This window comes from Bubalus bubalis, chromosome 19, assembly GCF_019923935.1.
Source record: "Bubalus bubalis isolate 160015118507 breed Murrah chromosome 19, NDDB_SH_1, whole genome shotgun sequence".
NCBI classification, from domain to species: domain Eukaryota; kingdom Metazoa; phylum Chordata; class Mammalia; order Artiodactyla; family Bovidae; genus Bubalus; species Bubalus bubalis.
Genome location: NC_059175.1, coordinates 1964349 through 1985826, shown reverse-complemented (window position 1 = coordinate 1985826; position 21478 = coordinate 1964349). Strand labels below are relative to the sequence as shown.

The 21478-nt window shown below is 47.8% G+C and overlaps 1 protein-coding gene across 8 annotated transcripts in view; it reads left to right on the top strand.

Moving 5' to 3' along the window:
* The window catches only part of LCP2 (lymphocyte cytosolic protein 2), a 48463-nt gene that overhangs the window by 18315 nt on the left and 8670 nt on the right, over positions 1-21478 (top strand). For 5 of the 8 annotated variants that reach the window (XM_025270825.3, XM_044932634.2, XM_025270828.3 and 2 more), the window contains 14 exons: positions 1132-1197; positions 1557-1588; positions 2171-2208; positions 5610-5808; positions 7787-7884; positions 10220-10289; positions 10383-10466; positions 14333-14358; positions 14465-14484; positions 14577-14684; positions 16047-16077; positions 18418-18430; positions 19098-19227; positions 20698-20747. In XM_025270825.3, coding sequence (XP_025126610.1) covers positions 1132-1197; positions 1557-1588; positions 2171-2208; positions 5610-5808; positions 7787-7884; positions 10220-10289; positions 10383-10466; positions 14333-14358; positions 14465-14484; positions 14577-14684; positions 16047-16077; positions 18418-18430; positions 19098-19227; positions 20698-20747 — 965 coding nt within the window. Of the gene's footprint in view, positions 1-559; positions 717-1131; positions 1198-1556; positions 1589-2170; positions 2209-5609; positions 5809-7786; positions 7885-10219; positions 10290-10382; positions 10467-14332; positions 14359-14464; positions 14485-14576; positions 14685-16046; positions 16078-18417; positions 18431-19097; positions 19228-20697; positions 20748-21478 lie in introns of all 8 variants that reach the window. The other 3 variants (XM_006075527.4, XM_025270823.3, XM_025270824.3) reach the window with 2 other exon arrangements.

Here is a 21478-nt window from a genome sequence, read left to right as displayed (position 1 = left end):
ACTTCTTTGCTAACTTAGCAATTTTGTTTTAGACCAAACTTGTGACCTTGCTGGTCACTGCAGCAGGAGGAGGGTAGACTCTGGGTCCTTCCCAGAGGGCAACGGGCTCCACAGAGCCATTCCCAAGGGCTTTCCGGCCTCAGGGGCACTGATACGCTGCGCCGACAGTGTGCTGCTCTGGAAATGAGGGGGCCTGGCTTCTGAGGCTGCTGCGCGTCGCTGGGGGAGGGGCCTGCCGTGCAGCTCAGTCTCTTCCTCTCCGGGCCCCTGTGGCCCCACGTGTAAAATGACGTAGGGCGAGACCACCTCTGAGCCTCCTCCAGCTGCCCCAGATCTCACAGGAACACGAGCCTGTCAGCTGACGGACCCTGGGTCTCCTCAGTGGTGCTAAGGGAGGCTAGAGTTTACTGCAGAGGGCATGCCGGAGCTGCCGTCCCACTCTGCCCTTCCTGCCCTGGGGTTTAGAGATTTGCTGTTTTACAACATCCAAGGAATGAGAGGGTCCTGGCCAAGGCAGGCCTCCGGGCATGGGTGATTCAGGGAGTCTCCCACTTTGCAGGCTGTGCCTAGATGGGGAATACTTCACCAAGTGTTTATGAGAATCCATGTCACCAAGGAGGGAACAGAGGATGGAAGGAGATTTCAGGCCCAAGAAGCGCACCGAAGCTCTTGTCAAGAGTTCTGCAACGAGCAGCCGATTCCTCCAGGTCTCAGAGGTGGATTGAAGATTCTTGTTAGACATCGCTACAGGGATGTCAAACCAAGAGTCAGGGGAGCTCAGCCCTGCGAATACCAGCACAATAAGATACACTGCGGTCGTGTCCTGATCTTAAGGCTGCTGGATTTCAGAGGAGGAGGAGCCGGTGTGAGCCGGCCAGTGCCCACGGAGGGCCCCCCCAGGAGGCTGAGCCCATGCCGAGAGCTTCCTGGGCAGGAGCAAGGGGATGGAGGTGGCAAGAAAGTGGGGAGCAGAGGGAGGGGACTGGCTGGAGGCCAAAGGAAGAGGCCGGCTAAGGTTGGCCCAAGTGCCTGAGGTCACACCGACGGGGAATCTTCAGGACTCGGGGGAGGAAGGCTGAAGGTGGAGAGAGAAAATGCTTTTATCACCTCACCCATCCCTTTGTCTTCTAGGATTCTGAGTAAGTTAAGTCAAGAAATCAACAAGAATGAAGAGAGAAGGAGCATTTTCACACGCAAGTGAGTGGGGCAGCCAAGTGTCCAGGGTCACTTTAATGAGATGCGAAGAATTTTCAAACTCAAGTCTAAATGGGAGTGGTTTTGCCCTCATTTTTGATCTGCCCTGCATCCTGCCCCTGCATCAGGGGAGCTTCCCCTAGAAAGGCAGGCAGTCATGAGCTCCCAGTTGTACCACCAACGTGACTTCAGCGGTTTCCAGAATTTTCGGGTAGCCTGGCCCGAATTTCAAAGCAACAAGGACAAGAGTCCTGGGTGGTGAGATATACCCTCCCCTGGGGGCTCCTCTTGCAGGGCTGGGCTAAGAGGGATATCTCCCCGAGTCAGTAGGGCCGTTAATGCCATGTTGCTTGCCTTTGCAGACCCCAAGTCCAGCGGTTTCCGGAGGAGACAGGTAAAGGTCTCTGGGGGTGAGAACGATTGCTTTGGAGATGGGAGGCACTTCGGCTCTTCTGACTGCTGGTCTAGTTGGAGGGGAGGAGAGATATTACTATGCCAGGCACCTGGCCATGATCCCCTTCCAACTGAGGCCCTCTGCACAGACACAGGGAGGGACTCTGCGGGTGGTGCCTGGAACAACCTGGGTTTTGACTGAGCACCCAAGCACAGCCAGTCTTCCTGCTTCTGAGTCTTTAAAGCAATTATTCAGCTGCTAAATTCCACATCTTGTTAAAATGCAGATTCCTGGGTCCTTCCCAGTTCCTGCAGAATCAGAAGCTCTAAGAATAGGGCCCAGGGAATTTGCATATTTTGAAGCTCTCTCAAGTGACTTTCACATACGTGAAAGGTTAAGAACCACCGCCTCTGTCTGGTAGAATGAGCCCCTCAGGTGGGAAGTCGAGAGCTGGCACTGAGTTGCTGACCCCCAGGTGCGCAGGATGAAGGCGGGGGTAGGGGAGGGCACCAGGCTGGGGAGCGGCCGACTTCCCTCTGTGGCTTCAGTCAGCACTGATAACGGTGTTGTCTTCCTCCACAGAGAGCCACGAGGAAGACAACGGAGGCTGGTCATCCTTTGTGAGTATGGGGCAGGTCCTCCCAGTTTACAGCAGGGTCCGGAGGTCCTTTGTGGTGAGGCCCCGGCGTGATGCGGGGGAGCGAGGCCCTGACGGAGCCCCGTGGGCTCAGGTGTGTTCTGTGGCGGTCGGAGCGTGACTCTCTGGCTTCCAGTCCACACGGTCGCTGGTCTCGTCCGGCCCTCTTGCCCTCGGGGCACAGGAGCGGTGGTGGAGGACACCTAGGGAAAGGCTTGGCCGTGAGCCATTTGTGACGAACGCCGATGGCAGGCTGGGCTCGGCTGAGGCCTGCGGGGTGCTGACCCGCCGCTGTTCACCAGCACCCCATAGCAGGGCCCTCCCCCAAAGCCCTCCTCACAGAGTCTACACTAAAGCAGCTTTAAAGTAGCTTTTCTCATAGGCTTAAGTCCCCGTTAGCAACCCACTCCAGTATTCTTGCCTGGAGAATCCCAGGGACAGAGGAGCCTAGTGGGCTGCCGTCTATGGGGTCACACAGAGTCAGACACGACTGAAGTGACTTAGCAGCAGCAGGAGCAGCAGTGACACAGAGGGAAAGGGAGCTCAGAATGAACTATCTGCCCTTGAAAGACCTCAGGGATGGGACGGCCCAATTGGGTTTTATACTTGAGGGGTCATGATGACCCCTTTGAGAGTCTGATGTATTCATCAGCTGGTGATGTACAGCTTCTCCCCAGAAAACTGCATATTATCATCAGCACACTTGAAGCCAGACTTGGGCTAAGAACTCTGTTACGGCTAGTAGCCCAGTCTGTTCTTTTTACAGAGGAAGCAGCTGAGCCCCCTGCAGGACGTGACTTATGTAGAGCCCCATGACCGGTTAGAGGCAGGCTGAGGATGCAGCTCGCCCACCCTTAGTCCAGGGGTCCTTCTGGTAAGCGGCTGCCTCTAGTGCCTTTAGGTAGCAGACACTAAACACCCCTGTTCTACTGGGATTCTGGTAAAAGCAAGCATTGAATTTGAAAAAAAAAACCCCAAAAAACCTGCTAGTTAAGTCTGTGCTTTTTGCATGAGAACAAAGGAATGTAACAGATTAATTTTGTTCCCAAGGGATAATTGACCAGAGTTTCCTCCCAAATATTTACATTTTCACATAGAAACTGTATCATAGCCACTGCTTGCCATGCAGTTCCTCCTGTGAGCTCAGTCTCAGGCTGGCCTCCTCCATCTTGTCTTTAAACAGGGAGTCCCCACCAGCTGCTGCTACTACACTCGGGCTTCCATGAAGTGCCCAGCACTGCACAGGGCACTCGGGGGGCAAGGACAGACAAATGACCCCATGACCATTTTATAGCTTGGAGAATACACACATGTGTGTTCTCCAAATCAGAATGTGATTTGGAACAAAAACACACATATGAGCCGAATCACTGGAGAAACTAGTTGTTCTAGAAGCAAAGAGGAAAAGTCTATTGTTGAGAAAGGCTGATAAGGTAAAGGCCTGGTGGAACGTCAGGAGCCGTGGGGCTAGGTACGCAGGCTGGGAGATGGTAGGGAGGCCCTGCAGGTCCAAGGGGCAGTCAGCAAGGCCCGGGGAGGGGTGAGGCTGTGGTTCTCAAGTCTCTCCTGTTCATCATCCTCTGCTCTCGAGCTGCAATGACGCTGACGGCAGGATGAAGTCTTTTTTGTGTTCAGGAAGATGAACTCAACCTCATCTTGGCTTCCAATGTGTATATGCTTTGGAATATATATATGTATAGGAATATATATATATGTGTATATACACACACACATATGATATATGTGCTGTGCTGTGCTTAGTCACCCAGTCAAGTCCGACTCTTTTCGACCCCATGCACTGTAGCCCGCCAGGCTCCTCTGTTCATGGGGATTCTCCAGGCAAAAAGACTGGAGTGGGTTGCTGTGCCCTCCTCCGGGGGATCTTCCCAACCCAGGGATCGAACCCAGGTCCCCCGCATTGCAGGCAGATTCTTTACCGTCTGAGCCACTAAGGAAGCCCAAGAATACTGGAGTGGGTAGCTTATCCCCTCTCCAGGGAAACTTTCTGACCCAGAAATCAAACTGGGGTCTCCTGCATTGCAAGTGGATTCTTTATCGGCTGAAGCCCATAGGATATTTATGTCAAAAAAAGGCTGTATTCTTGCCCAGAAAATTCCATGGACAGAGGAGCCTGGTGTACCACAGTCCATAGCATCGCACAGTCGGACACGACTGAGTGACTGAACACACATCTTTCTGTTAAGCTCCTTAGACAGTCTTCCTTAAGCTACCTGGCAATGCCATCAGGATTTCTAGGTTCTAGTGCGCACCTTTCCTCACCAAGTTGCAACCTCCTGCTGCTTCTTTCTGCACCCTCTTGACTTTAGAGAAATGCCCAGGGCTCAATTAGGACCCACGTGACTTTGGCCTGAGCGTGATAAGCCTGTCATCGCTCGGCAGCTGATGGTGTCACCTGTGCCTGGGAAATCATGATTATAACTGTCCACTTTCATGGGCTGCTTCAAAGGCAATCACCCAGGCCCTAGAGCTTACTTTCCCTGAGACCTACAGAGGAACAAATATAAAATACAATAAAAAAAACTTAAAGTTTAGAGAGTCTCTTCCAAGAGAGCTAGCTGTCATGAAACATAAGCTGTTGTCTCCGTACACTCAACTCTCAGCAGAGACTAGCCCAACCCTGACTACCCTCTCTCAGGCACAACTTAACCTGCCTTCAGTTAAGGGGCTTTGGTTGTCTGATTTTCCCATCAGCATGGCCTTGGAGGCTGTGCCAGGTTATGATGAGAGGAAAGTTTTGAGTATAGGCACCCCGAGAACGGGGCTTCCCAGGTGGCACAGTGATAAAGAACCCGCCTGCCAATGCAGGAGCCTCAGGAGACATGGGTTCTATCCCGGAGTCTGGAAGATCCCCTGGAGAAGGAAATGGCAGCCCACTCCAGTATTCTTGCTGGGACAATCCTATGGTGGGCCCCAGTCCACGGGGTCGCCAAGAGTCGGACACAACTGAGTGACTGAGCGCACACCCCGAGAACAGAACTGACAAGTAACCAGGGGCATCATAAATGCCCCTAGCGTTTAGTCTTTGTCTTGGTGACGCTTGAAGTGCAAAATGTGTTTATTCAAAACAGCAGGCCCTCCCATCCCTCTGCTGCTGTGTCCACCTCATCTCTTCCGCTTTTGTCTGCTGTGCAAAGACATACAGGGAAAAAATGCACTTGCTTAGGGAGTCTGAAGACCTTGACTGGGTCCTAAGACAACAGCTTGCTGGCCGTGAATTGTGCTCCCTGAGCTCAGTGTCCTCATCTGGAAAGTGGGAGGAACCAAGTGAGGACCGCTGTGAGGCTTTGCAGAGAGAGAGTAGATGTGGGCACGCCCACTACCAAGGAGCCTCTACACACCACACTGCCCCCGTCACTCTGGCAGGAAGAAGATGACTATGAAAGTCCCAATGATGATGCAGATGCGGAGGACGACGGTGACTACGAGTCCCCCAACGAAGAGGAAGAGGCACCTGCGGAAGATGATGCCGATTACGAGCCACCACCCTCCAACGATGAGGAAGCTCTGCAGAACTCCATCCTGCCTGCCAAGCCTTTGTCCAACCCCAACTCCATGTACATAGGTAAGGGCCCTGGAGCCCAGCCCCCAGCCCCCACTGATGCACAGGAGGCCAACACCCACGCAAGCAGAGAGCACTGCGTGCTGATGCCAGCTGACCGGCTGTGTGGCTTTGGGCAAGTGACTCCACCTCTCTGGGCCTCAGTTTCCTTATCTGTGAAATAGGACAATAATAATACAGGCCATATAGGTTTGCTGTGAAGTTTAATATTAATGATTTGCAGCCAAACCATTGCTGGTGGTGGCTGATATCAGGACTGAACTGCTGCTTGAGGGCATTTAGAAGGAACAGCTTATTTTGTGTGTTCCTTTGGAACTCAAGTACTTTCCTGTTCCTCCATGTCTTGGACCAATTCATGATTACGTGGCACTACTACCCACAGATTGTCAGGATAAAAGCAACAATATTGAATGTGGTTTGACCATAACTTTAAACACTTTCAACAGTATTTACGATTTTCATTGTCCATCTGTTCCTGTCAGCACATTTCTCCCTTGCTCATTTATTCATTCATCCATTCAACAAAAATTATTCGTCTCCTATTATCCAGGAATCATTTTAAATGTTGAAATTCAAAATTATCTGGAAAGAAGACACAGCCCTTGCTTCACAGGGCTCACATCCTACCAGTGGTGGTAACAGAAATAGCCACGTGTACACTTGTGTAACATCAAGGAGTCAGCCAAACAGTTGATGATCAGCACCACAGAAATTAATACCACGAATCCTTTAGGCTGTAGAATGCTTGGCAACTTTAAAGACATTTCAAATTTTGTCAGAATATCATGTTTTGAAGCACCCTGTATGATACAGATGACAATTACCAAGCCTGTTTCATATTTAGGGAAACTGAGGTCCAGAGAAGAAATAGGTAACTGTCGTTGAGTGTCCCATACACGCCAGTTCTGAGCACACAGAAAGAGTTCATAGTTCAGTGGGTGAGGCAACAAAATGATTGAATTAAACCATGATATACACTCAGGAAGACACACGTGGGAGATGAGGCCGAGGCTATTCCTAGTCCGGGCTTGCTTCCCTGAGGGCATGATATTTCAGTTTCAATTTAAAGGATGAGCAGGAGTTGTCTAAGTGGGGGTAGAGGTGTAAAGGGAAAGCGCTCTGAGCCATAGAAATGGCCGTGCAAAGGCACTGAGGCTCGAAGAAGGTCAGAGGGGCTGAGAGATGGCCAGGGTGGGTGAGGTATGAGGTTAGGCCAGGTGGAGGAGCGTTGCCTCCCCAGGGCTGAGACTGGGTGAGGCAAAATAGGTCAGGGCACAAAATGCAGGAATTACTCACAGTCCTGGCCTGGGCTTTCGCTGTCAGAGACGGAACACTGTTAGTCTGTCAGCCTGGCCCGGGGATGCTTCTGTGATGATCAGAGTAATGTGAGTTTCTATGCAGAACCTGTGGTTTGGTAACTGGAGCTGGTGACTGACTCCTCCCTTTAAGGAAGGAGGAAGTGGGAGGGGAGGACAACGCAGAGCACGCGTGAGGGAAGGAAAGGGACCTAGAGCAGGATCTTTGTGAGCCATGACAGCGGACTTGACCCTGCCCAGGCAGCTGGGTGTGCCCGTGCGTGTGGCTCTGCACGTCACATACATGTGTATACACATGTGTGTGCACCTACACTTGCCTGTATATGTAGGGGCATGTATGTCTACTTCTTTACAGTTTTGTCTGAAAACACTCCCTCAGGGTACCAGCTGAGTTCATTATCAGGAGGCTTTTTTTTTTAATGCCTTCATCAACAAAACCTCTGTTAAATACTCAGTCCCTAGAGGTGAGGGGAGAGTTGCTTCCAAGTATAAGAGTAAGACGAACTGGGCAGGCACAGAGAAGGCAGGGGGCCAAGGACGCCTCGCCCTGTAGGGCCTAGCTGTGGGCACATCTCTGCCACACATCCGGCAATGCACCAGGCCGGTGGCCCCACTCACCTGGATGCAGAATTTCTCCTTCCATTTGAACGCCTCTATTTCCACAGACCGCCCCCCTACTGGGAAAGTGCAGCAGCCGCCTGTGCCCCCACAAAGGCCGATGCCCTCCCTCCCTCCTTTGCCCGCGGCCGGCCGGATTCACCAGGTAGGCGCCATCCTTTCTCTTATGCTGCCTCGCATCCACTCAATGACTTCCTCTGTGGACAGAACAGACTGTAGACATCTTTATCCAACTGCAGCCAGTAAGAAAAAATTATATGCAGGCTGGGAAATTCATACCCAAGTACAGTGGGCTTTTGTGGGGGGTGAAATACTGGTGATTTTTATACACAGCATCATGCTTTTTATCACTGGTATTTTCTCTTTACCATAAACAATACAAGTTGTTTGTATAATAAAAAGTTTCCTTCTAATATTCATTGTGCTATTATCTCCCACTTTTGAAATAAGTGAAAACTGTAAAATAAAATCTAAGAGGAACAAGTGAATGGTGGTCCTAGGCCTTCTCTCTCCTGAGAAAAGACTGGCACCACCTGCTGGCCAATAGCTGAAATTCCATGGAGAGAAAGCTTGGGACCACAGTGTGCGACGTGATGAATCCAGGGAGAGAGGGGCACCAAACCCCTGGTCCTCTTGCTTCAAGCTTACAATTCCAGATTCCATGGATCAATTAAGTAACAGGCACACCTCGTTTTGTTGCATTTGCTTTATTGCACTCACTTCACAGATACTGTGTTTTTAATAAATTGAAGATTTGTGACAACCCTGCGTGGTCAGATGATGTTTAGCATTTTTAAGCAATATTTTACAATTAAAATATGTATGTTGCTTTATTACACATAATACTATCACACACTTAATAGATTCCAATATAGTATAAATGTAGCTTTTATATACAGTAGGAAATAAAAATGTGTGACTAGTGTTGATGAGAATCCAATTAGCAATCAAACTAAGATTAAAAGATAATTTTATTCTAACACGGGGGACAGACTCTCAGAAGTGCTGAGAACTGCTCCACCAGTCAGGAGCTAGAGGTTCAGTTTCATACATTTTTGAGAGAAAGACTCATGTGTCATACTCACAAGTTAACATTATACACAAAGTTCACCAGAGCTGTTTTGGTCAGGTGTGCATGCAGAGTAAGCCTTTAGGTCAGTGCAACCCCCTGACAGGATGAGAAAGAAATACTAAACTTAAAAATCACAGTGGTGGTATCAGAAGAGAGGGACCATTTCCCCCAAAATTTGTTTATATCCTCCTGTCTTGAGGAGGTCTGGTTAATGCAGATGTATATTGCGCAGTAGGAAAGGCCCATCACAAATGGGCACATACTATATGTGTTTCAGTCCTGAGTTGGTCTGATTATCCTGCCACAGAGAAATTTATGATTTTCCCATTCACTAGCCTTATTTTGACTTTTGCTTCATTGTGGTGGTCTGGAACCAAACCCCCAATATCTCCGAGGTCTGCTTGTATCCAGAGAGACCCAGAGAAGTTCAGGCTCAGGAGTCCACAGCTGGAAATGCACTGTCTCCACAAGGGACCGCAGCATTCAGACAGCTGTGGTGAATGCCAGGTGTCAGGGCTAAGGGACGCAGAGGACGCGTTTTCCCCAAAGCTCGAAATCCAGACCACACCACCACTAGGACACTCTGTCTAAGAACAGATGGCCTCCTCCTGCTTTTGCAGTTTTATTACAAAGGGAACTCATGGAGCTGAATTTATCTACACATGGGTTTTGCTCTGGAAATCTGCAGCTCACTCTTGGGATGCAGAATTTCATTCATTCAATCTATGGATACTTACTGAGCAGCAGCACCCAGCAGTGTTCTGGGAATAGAGCATGAACAAGACAAATAAGGTCCCTGCTTCCATAAAATTTTCATTTGGGTTGGGGGAGATGAATAATCAGCAAGTAAAGAGATGCATAAACAAGGTAATTTGCATAGTAATGTGTAGTTAGGGAGACAGGAGACCAGGGAAAGTGATGGTGGGTGGAGAGGTGACGTTGAGCTGGACAGTGTGAGACAGCTGTGGTGAGAGCTGGGAAAAGAATATTCCAGGCAGAGGAAGATACAAGTGTGGAGATTCCGAAGATGCACAAGCATGAGAGTTTGCAGGAACCGCAAGAAGGTACTTAGGGTGAGAGCCCAGTGGGCCCTGGAGAGAGGAGCACACAAAGGTGGTGGAAGGGTGGACAGGAGTCAGCCCAGGCAGGGCCTTGTGGGCCATGGTGGTTTTAGTTTTGTTCCTAATGTGATAGGAGCCACTAGAAAGCTTGGCAGAGGAGTGACATGCAGAAAATGCTCTCCTAGAGTGGGGAACAGGGAGCTCAGTTCACGTGAGAAATGGACAGGTGTGTACCTGTCCATGAGATGGAGAAAAGTGAACAGATTCAGACCTATTTGGGCGTATAAAGCTCTCAGGGCTTGCTGACGGGTTGGAAATGCTTCCTAACATGTGGATTTCTGTTACAGCAGCCACTACCCCCACCCCAGCCCAACCACGAGGAGCCTAGCAGAAGTAGAAACCACAAAACGGCCAAGCGTGAGTATGGGGCCCCCTCTCTTGCCCACCTGCCCTCCTGCCCCAGCCCAATGCTCTTTTCTGTGAATTGACTTCAGTCTCTTTCCCTTCCAGTCCCTGCTCCTTCTATAGACAGAAGCACGAAACCAGCCCTAGATCGTTCATTAGTTCCATTTGACAGAGAGCCCTTCACACTAGGTTGGTATCTTTCATATTTGTTGCTCAGTAATAGTGGCCAAGAAGAGGTGGGCACGGGTTGGCAGCTGAAGAACAACAACAACAATAGTAGCTGACTGGCGACTCAGCTGGTAAAGAGGCCGCCTGCAATGCAGGAGATCTGGGTGCCATCCCTGGGTCAGGAAGATCCCCTGGAGAAGGGAATGACTACCCACTCCAGTATTCTTGCCTGGGAAATCCCATGGACAGAGGAGCCTGGAGGGCCACGGTCCATGGGGTCGCAAAGAACTGGACACGATCAAGACACTAACAACACAGAAGCAACGACAGTGGCCGCCATCGGTGCATGCTCACTGCGTGCTGTTCACGGCACCGCCTCATTTCACAGTCGTCACAGTCCTAGGGGGAGGGCGCTGTTAGAATCATCCTCGCCGCACAGAGGAGGAAACCGAGACATGAAGAGGCAACCTCCCAAGCTCACTCAGATGCCAGGTGATGGGGTGGAGACCCAAGCTCAGAGCTCCTGTGCTGCGCCCTGGGCTGGGCCTGCTTCTCCACGGGCACCGTCTGTGCACACACACCCATCACCTGGTCCTCCTGAAGGATGACGGGCAAGCATCTGGGCTAGGAGGCAGAGGCCAGGGAGAGCTGTTGTTGGCTGCCTTGGCTGCTAACTGAGCAGCTCACTGACCACAGGGACGTTGCTTTTTCAGAGCTGTCTCCTTACTTGTAAGGTGGATGCTCTATAATGAGAAAATACTTAGTGAAACTCTAAGGTGCTATTCAAATGTCAGAGTTGTCTTTTGTTGTGTGTATCATTGACCAAACTGTGGGTATACTACAGTCCTTTCCTCCAGAATGGATTCAGAGTATTCTTGGATGGCAGCTGCTGCTGCTGCTGCTAAGTCCCGTCAGTCGTGTCCAACTCTGTGCGACCCCACAGACGGCAGCCACCAGGCTCCCCCGTCCCTGGGATTCTCCAGGCAAGAACACTGGAGTGGGTTGCCATTTCCTTCTCCAATGCATGAAAGTGAAAAGTGGAAGTGAAGTCGCTCAGTCATGTCCGACTCTTCGAGACCCCATGGACTGCAGCCCACCAGGCTCCTCCGTCCATGGGATTTGCCAGGCAAGAGTACTGGAGGGGGCGCCATTGCAGCTACCTCTCCTTAAAGCTATCTTTAATTGTGTTATAAAACTTAGCTACAGTGTACTTAGCACTTACTATGGGGCAAATGCTTCAGCCACCACAAATAAGTTATAGTCATCTCTGGGTATCTCTAGGGGGACCAGTTCCAAGATCCTTGTGGATATGAAAATCCAGGGATACTCAAATCCCTTATATAAAATGGTGTAGTGTTTTCATATAACTTCTGTATATCCTTCCATGAACTTTAAATTATCTCTAGATTACTCATCATACCCAATACAATATAAATGCTATGTATGTAGTTGTAAATACAATATAAATACACATACATGGTTGCCAGTGCATGGCAAACTCAAGTTTTGCTTTTTAGACCTTTCTGGAGTTATTTTTCCAAATGTTTTTGATCTGAGGTTGGTAGATCGTGGGTATGGAGCCCATGGATACAGAGAGCTACTTCCACATTGTCTCTAGTCGTCACCCCAGGCCCACAGAGGGGGCTGCATTATCATCCCCACTTTGCAGATGATAAAACTGAGGTTCAGAGAGGTTGAGTTAATTTCCCAAAATTGCAGACCTAGGTGCAGGATTTGAATTCGACTTGGATTTGAACCCAAGTCTTTCTGACTTCAAAGTGGGTGCCTTGTTCTACCACATCTTGCTGCAGTTGGAGACCCTGGACTTTCTTTGCCGGGGAGCTCTGGGGAAGGAGTTCTGAGCCTTGACGGATAAGGAACCTGGAGTCCAGCCCCACCCTAGCCCTTCTTCAGCTACATAGTGAGCAAAGCATTTAGCCTCTGTGGCCTCTGTCCCCTCTTCTGTCGGCAAAATGTCAGTTCTCGGATTTGGTGCTGAGCTTGCTACAGTTTCCCTGAACTGCGTCATAGCTCTGCTGGTTCGTGCCAAGCTATGTCAACTATCCGAGTTTAAAATGGCCTGTGGCAGAGGGCTGGACACATTGTATGAAGGTGAAGACAGAGACTGGACTTCAGACTCCAGCCCTGCTTACTACCATGAGCCAAAGTGTCAGAAAATTGTAATACTGATGTCACATCTTCCAGGGTCACTTCCTGCACAAAGGTCACCCTTTTAAAATATTTTTGTTTTTACTTAGTTTTCTTTTGAAAGACACCTTTTCTTGACAGTACTAGCTCTAGCCTTGAACCCCTTATCCATGATGCTTTGGGAGAATTAACCTCTTAAAATGTTCAGACTTTTATCAGGAGGCTCCTAACATGCCCTGGGAATATGCATAAACCGGCAGACATTTTTCAGAAAATCTATTCAGGCCTGATGATATAAATCCGTTTCCTGGGTACCCCTCTAAAGTAGGGTTTCCATATCAAACCAAAATTTTATAAGTAATGAACATTTTTATACCATCCAAACTACTCAGGTAGTCAGCTCTTCACCGTGAGACAAGATTCTTAGGACATATTATGGGCTGGACATGTATTCAGTCTTTGAGGAATAAATTGTGTCTCAAAAATGCAGCTCCACTCTTATGGGGTGTTGACTGAGCTGGGAGGTGGACGGAGGGGGAGAAAGAGGAGCCATGTAACAATTCTCAGCACCCACGGGTCATTGCTGGCCCTGCGTATAAATTGTCACCTAATTCTTACAGCAAATCTATGCAGTTTAACACATAACGCCCATTTTACAGGTGAAGAAATTGAGACTCAAGAAATTTAAGTAACTTGCTCAAAATCATACAAGATTTGCATGTAAACCTGGCTGAATCCAGTTAACTAATGCTTTTATTACATTGAAGACATAGGGTATTACTCTGGGAACTTCAGACAGAAGAAAAAGTACATTGTTTTGAAAGATTTTGCAATGCACGGTTCTCAGGTACACCTGCCATTTCTTCAGGAAGCCTCCATGTCATCTGTTACAAGAGAAGAGTAAAAGAAGAAAAGGAAGGGAGGGCGGGAGGGAAAGAGAGGGCGAGAATAAAGCAAGAGAGAAAAACAAGAGCCAAAGCAAAATGCTTTGCAGCCCACCGGAAGAACCTCCTGAAACTCTGAACCCCAAATTAAAATTTTTTCAGGAACTAAATGCCATACCTTATGCAATGGCAAGTGTGCCACAGGACTGAAGGCAGACTGACCCCTCCGTGGCAAATGAGTTTATTTCAGATATGCAAATAAACTTGGGCTGTGCAAAGCAGCTCTTGGCCAATGAAAGAGGCACAAAATTTCAAGAAGGCATTAATCTTTTTCAGCATCAATTATATTAAAACATTTTGGAAAGAAGCTCAGAATTCACAATACTGCTTGCATGTACACAGCTCTGTGTGACCCTTGCGTGACGCCTCTTAATTTGTCTGAGACTATAAAATTAGGTGCTCTTGTAAGGGACCCTCCAGGTCTAAAGCCTATGATTCCTCAACGTGTTGTGTGTGTTAAGTCACTTCAGTTATGCCCAACTCTTTGTGACCCTAGGGACTGTAGCCTGCCAGATTCCTCTGTCCATGGGGTTCTCCAGGCAAGAACACTGGAGTGGGTTGCCATTTTGCCATTCCCTGCTCCAGGGGATCTTTCTGACCCAGGGATCGAACCCAAGTCTCTTAGGTCTCCTGCATTGGCAGGCAAGTTCTTTACCACTAGCACCACCGGGGAAGCCCATGATCCCTCAATGCTTAAACCCAATTATCCCTCTTAGGGGCCAGGATTCAGTTTCATCAAAGGTTTCAAATCTCAGCTGTTACATGCAAGGCTTATCTGCTGTTTGTAATTTACAGGAAAGAAGCCAGTGATTTCTGACAAGGTGAGTTTTCTCCTTGTTTTGTTTTGTTTCTGCTCCGTGTTGTATCTTGTCCTTGTTCTGTGGAAAGTGCCAAGAATACTCACATATCTTCCCTCCTGCCTTGCAGCCCTCGGTCCTAGGGGGAAGGTGAGTGACTCTGGGTGCCTGTGTGTGGGTACAAGGCACGTGCTGTATGACTCTGGTTTGTTTCTCATCCATCCTTTCTCTCAAAACCGCAGGCCTCCTGGGGAGCATTTTCCCAAGATACAAAAGCCCCCATTACCGCCAGCCACGGAAAGGCATGACAGAGGCAGCCCCCTGCCAGGGAAGAAGCCACCCGTGCCAAGGTAAGTATCTTCTGTTGCTTGGGTTGTGGCACGGGAGGGGTGACGTGAACTCCTGCCTTGGATCAGTTAGCTCCATGTAGGAACCCAAGACCATGGTGCTCCTGGGTGGGAGTGAGCTCGTTTTGCCGCCGGGGCTTGAGGGATGTTCAGGCTTCTCGGGTTGGATGCAGAGAGCGTGGGTCACTTTACAGGACAAGGTGATTAGCACAGAGAGGCGTAAACAGATGGTTCCTCTGGAGCTCAGGAACAGCACCGTTTGTGGAGACCTTCTCAGCCAGTCTGATTTTTGGTTGAATTTTCCTTCCACCACAAGGGGCAGCACTGCACTTACCGTTTCGTGCAGGCGGTGGAGAGGACATCTCTGTAGGTCTCTGTGAGCAGCTTCCTCACCGCTCAACCACATTTTATAGTGGCAGAGCACCCATCAGCTCTAACATTTCTAACTTTACTGTGCAGTCTCCAGGGACCTATTAACCAAATGGCACAAACACCGCTGGGGTAGGCCCAGCTCTGCTCCCTACTAAAGACAAAGCCAAGACTTCCATCAACCTCATCTGTGCAACCAGGATTCAAAATTATGACCCTTGCTTGGCTAATGTGAGGATGAAATCAGGGCCAGGGCTAGGGTGCACTGGTAAAAAGCTCAGCAACTGAGTCAATGTTTTAATGGTATAGTCTAAAAAATCAAAATGAATGCCAAAAATATCATAGTGAACAAAATAGCAAAGTTTTAAATAAACAACAAGATGAGATCATGTGAATCACTGATCAGGAGGCAAATTGCCAGCAAACTGTCCTCCTCGGGCCCCTCTCTGTGAGGACACGATGCGAGCCCATGAAGGCTGCTGCCCACCACGGGTCTAAGGCCACCGCCACCAAATCTGCTTGGCCAGTTTGTGCATCTGGAAAAAGGGACCAAAGCAGCAGCTTTTCCCAGCTGTCTTTCCTTCACACCAAGAGTGAGCCCCAAGACGGCTGTTCTCAAACATCAGCAAAGGAGCATGTTTCCTCAAATGCTTTTATTTGCTTGGAGAAACATCCACTCAGGGAAATTTAATAGCTACTAAAGAGTTTGCTGACTAAACCATTTTTCTTTAATGTAATTATTTGCTGCAGTCGCTAAACAGAATAGAGGTTTGCCCAGCTCAGCTCACAATAATGACAGAACGTTGAGTCATCTAGCCTCCCTCTCCCCTGCTTTTCTGCTGGGTTTTTTGGGTTTTGTTTTTTCTTTTTTTTTTTGCTTCCCATTTTATTACGGCTCAGTGGGTTTGATTTCTCGATATTAGATTAAGTGAAACTATTTATATTCTTTGAAACTCTTTATGCTCAGTTCTTTTTCTTTGCCCTGATTCATTTCAGGCATATGCGGGGACCAGAGAGAAGAGAAAATGTAAGTACAGAATGTCATTTGGTAAATGCTTGGAAACCAGTGTAGACTCTGCAGAGGTCGAGGCTCTATCTCAGCCTTCAGTGAAGTCCAGTGCTGGAAGCCAGGCCTATGCACAGTAGGCTCCTGAATACCGGTGTCTTTTGGGGTCTCCATCTTTCCCTCCTGCCCAGAATGCTGCATGGCTTAGCTCCTGTCCCTCTGAAGGTTCCTAGGGAGGCTGGGTTAATTGCAACCCCATTACCAGGCAGTAGTGAGCAAGGGGAGTGGCAAGTAGGTAGAAGGGAGGATAAAGTAAGGCATGCTTCAGAGTCTGGCCTCCCAGAAAGTCTCTTAAGCCTTTCCCCTTAAATACCTCTATGGCCTAAGAAAGAGAGGAAACAGCATTTATGCAATGTATATTGTGTACATGTTGCCAACCTAGCTACTTTTGACTGACTGTTTGCCTAGGACTGCTCAGTTTTAGCAATGAAAGTCTCATGTCCCAAGAACTTCATCAGTCTTAGGCAAATGAGGACCAGGACTGTTAGTCATTCCAGCGTCACATTTTCTTTGCATTGACTATCCCTAGGAGGAGTCATTGTTTCCCTTTCGCTAACAAGAAATTGAAGTTTGGAAGGGGAAGATACTCTTTGCAAGTTGCACAGCTGGGAGATAGCCAGGATTGAAATCCAGGTCTGCCTGACTTCCTCTGTACTGTAAACTGCCCGAAGAAGGCCATCACACCTGTGCCATGCTCAAGGGCTCAGTCCATAGGCGCCTGGTGTTCCATAGCTCTATGCTAAATGGTGCACTTATTCCGATGAAGTGCTGCGATATAATGGAGATATAATGCAGATGAAGTGCTAAGATATAAGATGTAATGGATATGCTCCAGTGTGCTAAGGGGCATATGATCACAGGATGTACTACAGAGGAGAAGTGAAGGAAGTGATGTATAAGAGTTGAAGAGCTAAGTGTGACTTCTTAGCAATGTGGTCATTGAATGATTGAGAGACACAGGATAGTCCCTCCAAGGCAAAGGTCAGTGCCCTTCAGCCTCAGGAATGTCCTGACTAAGGCAGGCATGGGCAGTGCCCGTGGAGACTGTGGGAAGAGTGAGGGCAGCAGATTGGTTTCAGAGCCACAGGGGCAAAGAGGAGAGAAGGTTGAAAATGAGGGTAATATCACATTCCCAAGGATCCTTATCTCTGGAAGGATTGGCACTTGTTGTCGTGAGAATCTAAAAATCTTATGTCTTGGACCAGAGGAGACATGGTTGAAGCAGTGTCAAAGACCAATTTCATTTTGGGGATTCCATAAATCCATGTGTATTTATCTGTGCAGCCCTTTGTTAGGATTCCTTCCCAGTTGGCCAACCTGGATGAGTGATTCTGGCTATTCCATCTTGCCTCATCTCAATGGTAGGACTAAGGATAACAAACTTTTATTGAGCACTCAAACATACCAGGCACAAATAGTAACTAACTTAATCCTCTCAACAGCACTCGAGGAAGGTGCTCGTTCATCACTACTGTCCGAGCCTAACAAAACAAGTCCAAGTTGACAATTCTGATCTACTAGTCAATGGCAAAATTATTTTTGCCTCTCTGAACATCATTTCCTATCTAAGGAGTAGAACATAGAGCCCCTCCCTTATCTGTTTCAGAAGGCTGTCCTAAAGATAGATGTGCTGCACCAAGAGGACACACCTTGGAAGCTATTTTCAAATCATAAGGCTGTATAAACTTGGGCAAACTCCAGGAGATGGTGAGGGACAGGGAAGCCTGGCATGCTGCAGTCTATGGTTGTTGCGAAGAGTCAGACACGACTTGGCGATAGAGAAACGACAAGGCCGCAGTGCTTTGAACCAGAGTGGTCAATGCAAAGTTGAGACCCGGAGAAGGTTAGGCTTTGGGTCAGAGAGATTAGGTGTGAATCAATTTCTGTAACCCTTGGCAAGGTAGGAGTGCTTCTTGGGCAGCGTGTTTTCATTTGTAAAATGAAAATGTTAAATTCTTGAAGAGTTGCTGGAAGAATTGGATGAAATATTGCCTAGGAATCTTGGGAGACATAGTAGATATCATCATTATTAGTATCTCTAGGGCTATTTAGACACTTCAGAACCTCTTTTAAGTATATAAAGAGTGTTTCAGATTGGAATGTCTTTAAATGACTATTTGTATTAAGAAATCATAAATTACTTAGCAAGTTCTACTCTTCTCCACAGTACCTTTATTGTGGAGACACGCAACTGCTAAAGAAAGAAAACAGAGGCATTTCTGTGATTGAGAAATGCATTTTTCTTTGAGAAATTATGTTTTGATGATAAATTAATATCTTTTTTTTTCTTCCCCTTACCAGGATGAAGATGATGGTATGTTCAGAAAGACTTTCTTACAACTTGTAACCTTTCCTTTAGTTTTCTGTGTTCAGATGGAATTAGTTAGTATAGAAACTCTGTAGAATCCATTATCATTGTAAAATTAGTATTGAGCATATGTATGCCAGTTGGTATACTGTATAACTATAATAAAATGGAATTACTTGGCTGCATTACCAAAAAGAACTGCTAAGTTCATGTATAACAGTGCAAACTATTAATATTTACTAGTACAGCAAAACTGAAAATCATACATACAGTATGATAGACAGCATTGGGTAAAGGATTACTAACTGTTTATGAATGACATGGCATAAAATTTGTCTTTCATTTAAAAAAAACTTGTGAATCATTTCTGAAATTCATATGATTTCTAACTGACAATTTTCTGACAAGTTAACATTTCAAAAATGAAAAAAAAAGTGTACTATGAAGAATGATGGAGAATGGCAGCATTTGAAACTGTGTTCTGAGGTGGTAAACCATCGAGAAAAACCCTATGGGGTGGGCATCCACCCCACCTCTTCCTAATGACATTTCGTCTTTTGAATTTTTGTATCTCCCTTTACACGAGCTGTTTCTAACCAGGGAGCAGTCTGGGGATGTATGTCCCTGTGACACTTGGATTCTGACAATCTTTCCTTTTTCTTTTCCTCTGAAGTACATCAAAGACTTCCGCCCCAGCCATCACCTCTCCCCATGACCTCCAACACCTTCCCTTCAAGATCTACCAAGCCATCGCCCAAGAACTCCCTCCCATTAACTCACTCGTCTGGAGCCTTCTCAGAAAGGTGTGTGCTGAATCATTCAGTTCTGACCTAGCATAACGTCTGGGGCCACTGATATTGAGCTAATGTCAGGTGGGTTGAGGAAGAAAGAAATAAGCCACCAGTCATAGGGTCAGAACATTTTGGGTCTTAGGAAAGAAAACCAAGCTGAGCATAAAGAATGCACAAATGCACATATTAGCTCACCGCTGTTTTCTGAGTGTTGTGCTTGGGGAGAAGAGAGGTACAGAATTGCCTGCCCTGTCATGGCCCCAGACAGAATGGACTCTGGCAGGAAACAGGGAATGTTTTTTACTCTGTAGGTTAAAAACAAACAAACAAACAGTCAAGAAGCCCAATTAATTACTTGGAGTTCACCCTCCATCGTGGATGAGAATGCCCATCCAGTGCACCTTGCACTTGGCAGGCGTGGAATGTTCACTGTACGGGCTCTGTCCCCAGCAGGTCTGTTTTCTCAGCAGCAGCAGTATTTCTCAGGACCCATGAGGAGGCAGGCTCTCCAGAAGGAGAGGCACAGACAGGAGGAGGACTCAGGGCATTTCTCATAAATAAGCCCTCAGGCTATCTCCCGGCACCCCCGAGGCTTCACCCACCAGCCTTTCCAGCTCCTCTTCTCCTTTACTATCCAAAGGGAGAGGCCTAGTCCCTACCCTAAGGATGGAAGGAAACTCACCCACCAGTAAGATCCTTCCACTCTGCTAGGTATCTGGAAGGATTCTCAATTTTTTTCATTTACCCCGGGTGCCTCTTGCTCTGATTTTCTGCTGCTTCTTCTCATTCTTCCAGTTGTTCTTCTTCTGCTGCCACGTCTGCCACTTTCTTATGCCACCTCATCCCACCCTGAGCCCAGCCCTATCCTTCACTCTTTCAAAACACCACTCGCACGAGATTTCTGAACAAAGCAGGCCTTTATCAAAAGTATGGCCTAATGGGTAGGGAAACTGCTGCTCAGTGTGGAGCAGACAGGCTTTCAGGGCCTCCCACTGGCCCTCCTCCCCCGCTGTCCCCGCAGATGCAATTTCTGTCTGCTGTAGCCCTGCCAAGCCCTCTGTCTCTCATGCCCTCCCCTCTCCTTGTAGACCACTAGGCTCTGGGGATTCACCATCCCAAGCAACACGCCCATGGAATATATTTCCCTAACAGAAAGAGAAGTGTTCTCCCAGAGAACTTGAGTCGTGCTCCAGACTCAAAGTCCTCAGACTGCTGCTGCCTTTTTAAAGTAGCTTTTAAAGCTCTTCACACTGTTCTCAGGTTGCTTTTGTTTTTCGTCTTGAGAAGCTTGTTAGACTTTGGCATGGTCTTCCTGAGACAGAAGTGAAGTATGTTCAGCAAGTTCCTTCTTTTTGCCCTGCCCCCGTGGTTTCAGGGAGGGGTTGAGGATAGCCAGAGAAGCAGCATTTCCCCAATTCAGGCTCCCTCTCTGACCCCTTGACCCCAACCCAACTTAAACCTGTTCTTTTTCTGCCTCCACAGTAACACTAACTTTCCGCAGAGCGCCTCCCTGCCACCATACTTCTCTCAAGGTTTGTACTCTGGGCTCTAGTGGCCTACTCTAGCCAATATGCCGTCATGACTGGATGTCCCAAAGCCTTTGGCAAAAGTTTTGTTGTTTCCTAAAAGCATCTGACTTCCTTATTCAGCACTTCCGCTTCTGAAGTGTACCAAAGTTTGCTGTAGTGACAGGATACGCCACTCAACAACAACACACACAGACGCGCACACACTCTCCCGCGTGAAGGCGGCCGTGGCCTTTATCTTCCCACGCAGAACTTTTCTTCCCTGCTGTCTTTATATGATGCTTAGGACAGTGCTAGCTTTCTCTGTAGTTTTGATTTCTATAATGAATCTAACCTGGAGTGCTAGTTGAGGAACATGTTTAAAATACAGATTAAGGGACCCCAACCCGCAGGATTCTGATACAGTAAGTCTAGCTGAAGACCTGTATTTTTTAATAATACCTCTTTTGGGTGTCCATGGTAAGCATTTCTTGAGACAGTCCTCAAACTTTAAAATGCATGCAAATCACCTGGGGGCGATGTTAAAATGCAGATTCTAATCAGTGGATCTTGGATGGGACCCAAGGTTCTGCATTTCTAGCAAGTTTCCATGTGATTCCCAAGTTCCAAGTTCCCAGCTGGTATTGCTGGTTCATGGACCACTTCAAGCAGAAACAAAGGCCTACATGGTAGGACTAGCTGTGTTTATTTTTTATCCTTAAAGACTTGCAAGTGACTAGCACATGGTAAGCACTTTA